The sequence below is a fragment of the Chelonia mydas genome, chromosome 4, assembly GCF_015237465.2.
Source record: "Chelonia mydas isolate rCheMyd1 chromosome 4, rCheMyd1.pri.v2, whole genome shotgun sequence".
NCBI lineage: Eukaryota > Metazoa > Chordata > Testudines > Cheloniidae > Chelonia > Chelonia mydas.
This window is the reverse complement of record NC_057852.1, coordinates 58,057,717-58,069,753: the sequence shown is the minus strand read 5'-3', so window position 1 is coordinate 58,069,753 and position 12,037 is coordinate 58,057,717. Positions and strand designations below refer to the sequence as shown.

At 37.7% G+C, this 12,037-nt stretch overlaps 1 protein-coding gene across 4 annotated transcripts in view; it reads right to left on the bottom strand.

Annotated features, from left to right (window-relative positions):
* DCLK2 (doublecortin like kinase 2) overlaps positions 1–12,037 on the bottom strand; it is a 136,441-nt gene that overhangs the window by 55,674 nt on the left and 68,730 nt on the right. For all 4 annotated transcript variants that reach the window (XR_006290648.1, XM_027818086.3, XM_027818087.3 and 1 more), the window contains one exon: positions 10,045–10,139. Coding sequence is in view for 3 of the 4 variants with exons in the window: in XM_027818086.3 (XP_027673887.2) it covers positions 10,045–10,139 (95 nt within the window). In the remaining variant the exon portion in view is untranslated. The remainder of the gene's footprint in view (positions 1–10,044; positions 10,140–12,037) is intronic.

Genomic DNA, 12,037 nt, shown 5'->3' with positions numbered 1-12,037 from the left:
CAGTTATAGTCTGTGGCAAATTAATGCTAGTGAAATCACTTGATTACATTCTATGTATTATATTACAGTGAATAGTTCCACTGTGTAAGTCCATAAGAAGTGGCTCTAGGAATTTAAAATAATCATTTGCAGTAGCCAGGAGACAAGTGAGTCACGTGAAATTGGATGTGGTTTGCATCTTTATAGTTTATAATTTGTATTACAATGTCATCATAAATCTGCTAACAGTATTTCATAAGAAATACTGTACAAAGAACAACATTTAATTTACATTGTAAGAAATCCTTTTCCCTTTCCTGGAAGCAGCCATGCCATAAAAATTATTGTGGTGAAATGGTGAATGTTTCCAAAAGACCTAAGAGGAACCCTCTGATTCCCACAAGCTGATATTGTTTTGAGGTTGTCTGTAAGACTACACAGTTCTTGATATTCTTCAATCTGCTTCTTAATGAGTTTAAATATATTATTTCTATAAAGGAAAGGAAGCATCTTTGTGAAGACAAGCGCTGGGCTTTTCCAAAGACATAAGTGTTCCCCACACTCTTTCAAACAGTCAATTGCATGACTACCACAGCAATACAAGGACAGAATACGATGGGAGTGACAAAAAAGTCAGTGGTACTTCATAAAGCTGTTTTAAATCTGGCCAGGTACCATTGAGATAACCCAAAATAAGACTTACAGAATTACAAGAGGGCCAGACAGCTGCAATGAAATTACCTATCACTGCTCCCATAGCCCCTCCCCCACAACTTTTTCCATACCCAGTTATGGCTAAATATCTAATTCTGGATATAGGTCTCTTATGCAGTCAGTCACTCCAACAAGAGAATATGTGGGATAAGATGAGCAGATACCTGCTGATGAGATGAAAAAAACCCCCAAACCCTTCTTTTCTCTCCCCCCGCCCTCACCCAAAAAACATAAAACCAAGTTTAGATTTTCTCGAAAGAGGCTATGAGAAAAGTACTGCAATTTTATATACGTCTCACTGATGCAACAACTTTTCTTTAAGGTGTTAGAAAAGAAGGTGTTTACTTTAAACTTGAACACGACATGTAAATCGGATGCTGTCTTGAATAGAAATGAGTGATAAGGTCTTCACTATGCAGCTGAGGATCTGGAATATTATTCCTATATTTAATTCCCCTACATGGCTACATGAAGTGACTAGAAAATGGCTGGAATGCACCTACAGGTTGGTCAACAAAGCATTCTCTATGAAGAGTCCTCATCTCTAGAATTTGTTCCCTCCAGGGATGAGTCAGCCTTAATTCAGCAGCTTTTAGGCGAAGATGTATCTGTTCCAACTAGATGTTTAATGTCTGTGAGGGTTATCCACCTAACAGTCAGCGGAAAGCATGGTCTAGTTGGTGGCCAACTATTTGAATTTGACTATTTTAACTTTTGGCATATATAGTGTGATAAATATGAAATAGAATATTGAAATAGATAATATGTAGTATGGCGCTTTAGGAGGCTCATTTGTTAAAGCCTATGAGGGAGTGCCTGAGGATTACAAGAACGTCTTCATCATTGCAGAAGGTGACAAGATAACCATGAGTGAACATATGCATATGGAAGCGTGATGCTAAAAAGGGGCAGTGAAATAGCCACCATAGTGTTATTTTAGGTTTTCCCACTTTAAAAAAATAAAATAAAATAAAGCCTATTGCACACTTAAGCTCTAATCCATTTTGATTCATGGGACAAGACTGACAAAAAAAACCTGAGGCTCTGAACCAGGACAGTCCCAGGACAAAATCCTCACTGTCACTGACATATTGCTTTATATTTGCTCACTCATTGCAGTTCTTGTCCCAGAAGCCCATGCTGCAGTGAAAGACTCCATTATTTTTGTTTGGTCTTCTGCTTGTTTCAGGTTCTCATCATTAACTCAATGGGAGATAGCCTGATATAAATGGGACCCAGCAGTCCCACATTTGGCTGGTGCACTAAATATTAAGTTCTTCACTTTCTACTGTAATGTCGAGTACTTGGCTGGGCTGCATTAGAAATGCTGAAGAACTACACTGACATTACTCAGGTTTCAGAGTAGCAGCCGTGTTAGTCTGTATCCGCCAAAAGAAAAGGAGTACTTTTGGCATCTTAGAGACGAACAAATTTGAGCATAAGCTTTTATGAACTACAGCTCACTTCAAAGGATGCATCCAGTGGAAAATACAGTGGGGAGATTTATATACACAGAGAACATGAAACAATGGGTGTTACCATACACACTGTAACGAGAGTTATCAGGTAAGGTGAGCTATTACCAGCGTGGGGGGGGACCTTTTGTAGTGATAATCAAGGTGGGCCATTTCCAGCATTGGTAACACCCATTGTTTCATGTTCTCTGTGTATATAAATCTCCCCACTGTATTTTCCACTGAATGCATCTGATGAAGTGAGCTGTAGCTCACGAAAGCTTATGCTCAAATAAATGTTAGTCTTTAAGGTGCCACAAGTCCTCCTTTTCTTTTTACTGACATTACTGTCATGCAGCTCAAAAATCTCTTCAGCAAGAGTGTTCAGCATTCCGATCCCATCTATGATAGCTGTAAATGGGCTTTACACTTAGTATCAAGCTCATGTTTCCCTTTCTAGCACAGACAGCCTAAATCTTTCTATCTAAATGTAAATATCTGAAGGCAGTGTCTAAGGATTCTTCTTACAAGCTCTATTATTTTTATTTCACTAGGATAAAATGATAAACTTTGTGGAAGTATATATTTTTAAAATTAATCATGCTAGCATGTTCAAAGGGAAATTTAAAAAAAATTAACCCCACAAGAATATAGGCTCTGATCCAGCAAATCACGTAAGTGCATTCTTAACTTTAAGCATGAGACTAGTCCCGCTGGTGTCAATGAGTTAAGCATGCACATAAGTGATTTGCTGAATGAGGGCCATAATGCCCTTTGACCGTAGTCATTTGGTCTCAACACATTGAAAACGTACACACACACTAGAGCACAGTGCTATTTAGTTGCTTAATCAGGTTTCCAAAACTATCCCTCAAAGTTAAAGCCTGTTTATTTACAGAAATTTACAAAGCAAGGCTGGGTTTTACGGACCTTAATTTCAGAAGAGACACACAAAACATCTGCTGGACACACCAATCACCTAAACCAGTTTGCTACCATGGTTTTCACCAAATGGATTGTAAGAACAGTTTTAAGTGTCAGACAGAAAATTAAACATTTTAGCTGAATTAACCAGTCTGAGATGAGTTTCAAAAACACTTCACAAATCCTGATGTCTATTAATAACTAAACACACACAAGGAACAACACACACATTGGGAAGTCTGAGACCATGCTTAAAAATCTCATAATGTTAAGTACTTTATTCCACTTTTTCCCTAAATGAATGTTTCTGACAGATTTGATTAACCCTTTCAAATTGGGAGTTTGCTTTTTTTTTTTTTAAATGGTGCAGTGCTCTCTAGTAGCAGCAGATATAGTGGATCTGCTGGAGCCAAGGAGAAAACATGTATTTTAAGAGCGTTATAGATCTGGGTCACTGGAGATGCCAACCAGAAGAGTTGCACTTTTCAACTGTCAGTCATCAACTTACAGAAGACTAAAAAAGAACACTGTCCTCCTTGTTAAGTCATCCTGCATTATCGAAGACACTATCATGGTTTGTTTGACTGTCAAATTTCTGAATGACTCAGCAAATCAGCATCTATGCTGAAAAGTGAAAGTAAGCCTCTCCCCAACTCTCACATTATGCACAATGATCTTCCATTTGGTGCCCACAATTACTACCTTTCATTTCAAAATGCAGGGCCTGCAACAACACTCTTCCCGTCCCTGGTAAACTGAACTTCTAGTGATGTGCAAAAAGTTCAGAGGTTTGATTAAAACTAGGGCTGTCGATTAATCACAGTTAACTCACACAACTAACAAAAAAAGTAATCATGCTTTTAAAAATTAATCACTATTAATTGCTGTTTTAATCACACTGATAAACAATAGAATACCAATTGAAATTTATTAAATATTTTCGGATGTTTCTACATTTTCAAATATATTGATTTAAATTACAACACAGAATACAAAGTGTACAATGCTCACTTTTATCATTTTTACAATGCAAATATTTGTAATAAAAATAATATGAAGAAATATTTTTCAATTCACATCATACAAATACTGTAGTGCAATCTCTTTATTGTGAAAGTGCAACTTACAAATGTAGATAGTTACATAATACACTCAAAAACAAAACAATGTAAAACTTTAGAGCCTATAAGTCCACTCAGTTCTACTTCTTATTCAGCCAGTCGCTAAGACAAACAAGTTTGTTTACATTTACGGGAGATAATGCTGCCCTCGTCTTATTTACGTCATCTGAAAGTGAGAAGAGGCGTTCACATGGCACTTTTCTAGCCAGAATTTACGTGCCAGATATGCTAAACATTCATATGCCCCTTCATGCTTCGGCCACCATTTGAGAGGACATGCTTCCATGCTGATGACGTTTCATAAAAATATGCGTTAATTAAATTTTGACTGAGCTCCTTGGGGGAGAATAGTAGGTCTCCTGCTCTGTTTTACCCACATTCTGCCATATATTTAATGTTATGGCAGTCTCAGATAATGACCCAGCACATGTTTGTTTGTTTTAAGAACACTTTAATTGACAAAACGCAAACAAGGTACCAATGTGAGATTTCTAAAGATAGCTACAGCACTCGACCCAAGATTTAAGAATCTGAAGTGCCTTCCAAAATCTGAGAGGGATGAGGTGTGGAGCATGCTTTCAGAAGTCTTAGAAGAGCAACACTCCAATGTGAAAACTACAGAACCCAAACCACCAAAAAAGAAAATCAACCTTCTCCTGGTGGCATCTGACTCGGATGATGAAAGTGAACATGCATCAGTCTGCTCAGCTTTGGATAGTTATCAAACAGACCCTGTCATCAGCGTGGACTCATGTCCCCTGGTAAGGTGGTTGAAGCATGAAGGGACATATAAATCTTTAGCGCATCTGGAACGTAAATATCTTGCAACACCAGCTACAACAGTGCTACATGAACGCCTGTTCTCACTTTCAGGTGATATTGTAAACAAGAAGCTGGCAGCATTATCTCCTGAAAATGTAAACAAACTTGTTTGTCTGAGTGACTGGCTGAACAAGAAGTAGGACTGAATGGACATGTAGGCGCTAAAGTTTTACATTGTTTTGTTTTTGAATGCTGGCGGGTTTTTGTACAGAATTCTACATTTGTAAGTTCAACTTTCATGATAAACAGACTGCATTACAGTACTTCTATGAGGTGAATTGAAAAATAGTATTTTTGTTTTTTACAGAAAATATTTGTAATCAAAAATAAAGTGAGCACTCTACTGTAATTGAAACCAATATACTTGAAAATGACATCCAAAAATATTTAAATAAATGGTATTCTATTATTTTTTAATCGCTTGACAGCCCTAGTTAAAACTCATATTAATATCCAGTAGTGTGTGATAGCATGTGTTGTTTTCATGGGTACCCCAGTCATTCACTAACCCATCCTCACAAAACCACCGCGTCACAGTAACCTTCCTTCAACCAAGGAACAAATTCACCTATTTGTGAAAGGGCCCGATTCTGCAATCTTTACTTAGGTTCAATTCCTATTGACTGCAATATCATCCCACAGATTCCAGTGTAAGTTTTGCCTGAACAAATACTGCAGGATGGGGACTTACAACAGCATCCTGATTTAGTCGGTTAGCTCACTGAATTAGTAGCACAATGACATTCTGGATGAAAGTTTATCAGGGCAGAAAAAAGCCCCTCTATAAAAGATAAGCTGTTCTTCCTTCAAGAGTTTGTTTCCTGTGATTGGTTTTCTGTCCCTGAGAGTACCATTTCCATAGATCCAGTACACTGAGAAGGAGAGGGAAATCCTTGGGGAGTGAAACAACTCTTCATTTTGCTTTGAAGGAAAAGTGGCATGAAGAGAATATGATGTAAGGGTCAAGGTCTGTGATCAAGAAAGAAAAATTGCCACTAAAGTCACTATGATTTGCTATTTTTCTGCCCTGATGTCTGGAATTATCACTCAAGCGCTGCCCTGGTCTTTAGCATTTATTATCCAGCTTCAATCCTGCGCTGAAATATGCCATGTACTTAATTTGCCATATACTTTGCTCTGGAGGTTGAGAAGATATTGGTGTTGCAAGGGTAATGTGTTTGCAGCTGCTGTTCCTGCATGATCATTTCAATAAGTTGAAAATCAACACTGATTTGTTCTCTTCTTCCAGACAAAACGACCTCGTCATAATTGTCTCCAATGATTATGCAACACTAGACACGGTTACCAGAATTGTTATCCACTTTAATCAAAGAAATGACAGTTTATTTGCTATACAGAATATCAATTGCCATTGAAAAGGGGAGCTCAATCAGCAGTACAGCATTCATATGTAACCGTAACTTCTCTTTTTTTTTCAAAACTGTGGATTAGAATAAGCATTTGGGTCTGGTTTTTAAAAACCTTAAAAAAACAAACAAAAAGGAAAGCGTAATAGGAGAACACTGCCCTTTGAATTTCATGAGAGCTATTGCATGAATTGTTGCACGTGCACACACACAAAACCACCAGCAATTTTTTTTAATACCTTCTTAGTTCTGTCTGTTAATATTCTACATAATCATACACATGCCTACAATTAAATCTGCAGCCAAAACATTAACTTTTCAAACAAACCAACCCTCAGCATATCGTCTTGTGCCTTCAATGTGATAAGTGTTCTTCCATGGTTTCAACATTTGCATTTTCTCTCAGCTGCAATTACCGTCACTTCCTGGACAGCGATTCCTTGCAGCTTTATACAAGTGCAGGAAGCCAGCCTGTGCATGTAAGACCACAGTATGCAAAAGGGGACATCACCAGTGGGATAAGGTAAGGACTACAAAGGCCCTACAAAATAATAAAATTGAATTTTTCTTTTTCATAGATGGACAGGTCAAACCAAACACCACAAATATAATGGCTTCCTAAAAAGCACAGGTATAACTGCGTCCGATGAAGTGAGCTGTAGCTCATGAAGGCTTATGCTCAAATAAATTTGTTAGTCTCTAAGGTGCTACAAGTACTCCTTTTCTTTTTGCGAATATTCCTCTTCCTATTTTTATGTCAATTCTTTGACCCTCATGCATGCTTGTTGGAGTACTTCCCAGAAACAGATGAGTGTTGGGAATGCATCCCAGAAACAGAAACAAGTGTTGTGACAGAATGCATTAACTCCTTTTGGCATTGACCTCAAGATGAACCAGCTAACCATACCGATCTCTCTAGTGACCAAAACACAGCTGGAGTCTACTTCTGAATAGCTGCATACCAGTGGGAAAAATGAGAGGTAGCTACTACTTTGGTAGGTATTTTATGCTTTTTTGGATGATTAGTTTGTTTTTGCCATTTTCCAACTCTCTGATGGAGCATGCATGGCTTATTTGACATGAAAAATCCATTAGTACCAAGTATCAATTGAAGTCAAAAATAGAAAATTACTGCAGAAGCTACTTGAGTGAAACTAACAGTGAAAGGGAGAAAGGACTTTCCACTTGATTAAAAATAGCTTGCTACTATCAGAAATTGTCTCTCTTAAAAGCAATCAGGATAGTCATTATTTATAATTCTGCATTAGTAATTTTGTTGAGGTAAATGAGATAAAGCAGAAGAAATTGTTAAAATGTAGGAGACGAAAAATCTTATAAATAAGATACCCTCAATTCCACCAATATTGGTGTTTTATACCATAAGCAACTTCGGTATACAATACTGGAGATTTTTTGAGCCAAATTCTGATTTAAGATACACAGTTCACGTTTTCACAAGTAGAAACTGCTATTGCTCCTACACACATACACCCACATACACACACCCCATTTTTTCAAGACAGACTGCATAGCAAGAGATCAATCTAAGCCTGTGTGTGAAGAGGAACTATTATAGCTCAGCACTGTGGCCTCAGTGCAAGAGAAGCACATCAAAATTACTACCAAGAACCAAGTAATTTAAGACCAGGGTGGATAAAAAGTTTTTTTCCCCCCCTCAAAAAGCTTATCTAAAGATAGTTTTAATTAAGATACGTTACAGCTCAGAGATATCTCACCATTTATAATCTCACCATTATAAATTCTAATTCTATAGTATGAGATAATATATTCATGTAATGTTTAAGAAAAGTTTTGTAAATGGAGTTCCAATAGTTCGTGGATTAGGGACCCAATTTTATGGGGTTCCACAGGCTTTTGTATAGATTATTTAGGTTAATCTTTCTATCTACCCAATGGGACTCAGTGCTCAGTCTAGAAGATACCATCAGAGATGCTTAGTTTTGCAGTTCTCAAACTGTGGATTTCTGTTTCCAAAGGTAACATGCTTGTTAACAGCAAAAATGTTTTTACATAATAATATATAGAGGTGAGAAATAACAGACCTCAACTCTATTGTCCCTCTGAAAATTTGTGTACACAGAGTCAATCCCTTACCTCTCTCTAAAGTGCAAAGTTTCAAAAAGTTCAATGGATAGAAGATTGTTGGGGGCGGAATAGATCTGGACAAGGAGAAGAAGTCTGGAGATAAATGTAAGAAGCGAGGGACATATGCTTGTTTTGTTAAAATATTATATGCTTGCTGTTGAAGAAAAAAATCCAGAATACTTAAGGTTGTTGTTTTAGTTAAATAAAACAATTTAAATGTCTGTCTGGTGATATTCACATCCTAATACAGCATGGCAAGAAAATCCTTGAAAAAAGAATAATGATTAACCTGTTGAATTGGAGATAGTTCACCTCCCAATGACTTCATAAATATCTGCTTCAATTACCTTTGGTAAATGAAATAACCAAACAGTCATTCATTTTCTGATATAGCTGTAAAACTCATCTGAAAAGTTTTCAAAATAAATCACTGTTTAAAAATGTATAGTGTGTACCTTCTAAAAATGAAACCTACATCTATCTTTGAGTTTTGAAGAATGTGTATTAAGGTTATAACAACCAACAAGAATGCACTTTTATGTAGAAAACCATGATTAAAGCAAGTCTTCTGACTAGTGATTTAAATCAATTTGATTTAAATCAAATCCACCCTGTTTAAGAATATACTGGAACTTATCATGTCAATCAAAATTCCTTTCTAGCAGGCTTACCAGGGAAGCCTGCCAGAAAGCAGTGCAATATGCAGTTGAAATATACAAAGATTCAATAATAATTAGTATGTCAAAAAACCCAAACCTGAGTACCACTCTAATTGTGGTCTGTCCTTTCTATGCTCTCTAAATTGAGACAATTTTTGATGAAATTATGCATCCTGTTTACAACCATTATTTTCAACAATAGGAGCTGCAACTTGAAATGATCAGGGAGTGAATCCTCTAGTGAACTTGAAGAAATGCTGTAATTTATGTATTCACTAGAAAATTCTCCTACAAAAGCAGCAAAAAAGTCTCACCACCATTCTAGCCCCACACAGAAGATAACAGGGCCAGAGCCCTGGTAAAGGGAAAGCCATGGTTTCACTGGGGGATGATTCTCTTGGTGCAAGCACTGCAGAAGCCCGCCAGCTGCCCTCAGAGAAAGCCCTAATATAAGGGGCAGGAAGAATATGCCGGGAGCGAGAGGGGCATGTCAGGGGTGGGGCAGCAGCATGCCGTGTTGCAGCCCATAGAGCAGCCCTGGGAGGTTACTGTAGCTTTAGGCTTTCTAAGTTGCATGGGAAGGGAGGGATCAAGTAGGCACAAAGATGGCTCAAAGCCACCAGCGCCCCCCTTCCCATAGACTCAGAGTTCTATGCAGCACCTCTGAAACAGACATCACAGAATCTCACCTCAAATCTCCCACCTAACTTAATTCAATAATTAAACCAGCAAAAATGGCTTATGGACTAGAAATGGTTTTTGATTTCTTGTGGGTATGTACATATTTTTGATTTTTATTCTTGAGCACCACCTAGAACTTTGTCCAATTAGTAAGGGGTTGGTTGTAAGCATGAAAGTTTCAGTTTCTGCTGCAAAAGATCCAGGTGTGCACACCTACCTTGAGTCCACGAAAGCTCCCCGGACTGGTTGGTGAAGAGCTGGAGGACTTGGTAGATTTTGGAGTGGATATCTGGCTGCTGGGTGTTCCATTGACTGTCCAGAGCAACAAAGGCAACCAAGAGGAAGAAAAAATTATTAAAAGATAAAAACACAAATGCCTGTTGCAATATAACGTGCCTCTCTGAGGTATTATCTGAGTTTACTCACATAAAGACCAAACAGGCCCAACACCAGAATCTCAGAAAGAATCATAACGTCCAGTACTGTATCCTTTGCTCACTCAAACTCCCATTGGCTGGCAATTCGCTGCATCCTTTGCACATTCAAAACACTGCATTTCTATTCCAGTTTCATGAGAGCCAGTCTGCCTGTTGCCAGTGGGAGGTTTGGGTACACAAAGATTGCAGGATTGGATCTTTAAGTTGCATAATTTATTGTGATATCATAACAAAATCTTAGAGAGATACAATTCAGGTTGCCAAAATTTGACCTCCCTTTCCCTCTTTCCCATTTACAAAGTCAACTTAATACTTTATAGATGATTTGTGTTTTCATTTAAATTAAAATGTGTGTGTTTTGGAGACTAAACAGTACTAGACTACAGGTTCTCAATTGAACCCTTAATAATAGAGTATTGTGTGTCGGAAAAATATTTTCAAAAAAGTTAACATTTCATTTTTGAACTTTCAAGGAGTTACTATAAGTATCAATGAGAAAATTCTCAGAGGACAGAAAAATTCTCCCTCCCCCAACCCCTGATGTCAAGAATCTACCCATTTTAACCCCTCTAATTATTCAGGGCCTAATAAAATCTCCACTGTACTCCTATTGGCTTGAGGGGCATCTAGATCAGGTCCTACATTCTTCCAAAAAAAGGGCTAAATCGGTGTCATTCATAAGATTGACCAAGGGAGTCTCTATTAAATGATGCAATGTATTGCTTCTGCATCCAATCTTTGTTTGCCTGAGGAGAGGAAAAACTGATCAGGAAACTAAACAGCAAAAAAAAAAAAAAGAAAGAAAGAAAGAAAGCTTCACAGTGGGAGGAAGTTTCTCCTTTAAGAAAAACAAAAACCTGCCAACAAGACATTTTGTTTCCATGGAAACACAAGTAACCACCTACACTTTTTCAGATGTGTGAAGAATCTCTCTAATCTCGCTATGCACTACTCTTTTAAGCACCACCATTGTTTTTTGCTGTGCAAATGCCAGCCAACATACAATACTGAACTTTTCTGGGAATTGAGGAGTCTTCCAACACAGGCTCTATTTTATTTTGTAATGCTTGAATAGTTGTGATCTCAGTGGTTACTGTGATTACACAGCAGCTCCACAGCCTTAACAAATGATCCTCCTGAATGTGCATGATGCTAGGTTAAAAATTAAGCACCATTTATCTAGGGAATCAGTCTTCTTGGAATCTGATGACCATCCCAGTTCTATTCCTGGCTCTGCTATTGATTCACTAAGGGGTTGATCCTGCACTGCTAACATCAATGAAAGTTTTACAATTGGCTTTAATGAGAGCAGGACTGAGCACCTTATGACAAAGGACAAGCCACTCTGAGGGAGATTTCAAAAGCATCTAAATGGAACACAAGTCCCACTGAATGTCCCTTAGGCTCTCTGGAAGATCTCCTCTCTCTGTGTGTCTCAGACATCCCTTCCGTAAAATGGGGAGAATAATGCTTCGTTAACTTTGTAAACTGTACGAAAAGGCTTAAGTGTTAGTTATTATTTTATATTGTACTTCCTGGAAAGCCATATATGAACTTCGATTTTAAAATTCTATTGGTAAAACAAAAAACAAAAACAAAAAACAGCTTGAGAACATAAAAGAAGGTTGTCTAGAGAATTCTGCCTGAAATCAGCTAAGTAGTGCTATCGGAGCATAAATTGTCACTTTTATTCATAAACTCATTTTACATAGTTCATCGGCAGCTCCCTATCTTGTGCCTGCCATGGTATGTTTGGGTAGGCCCTGCCTATGT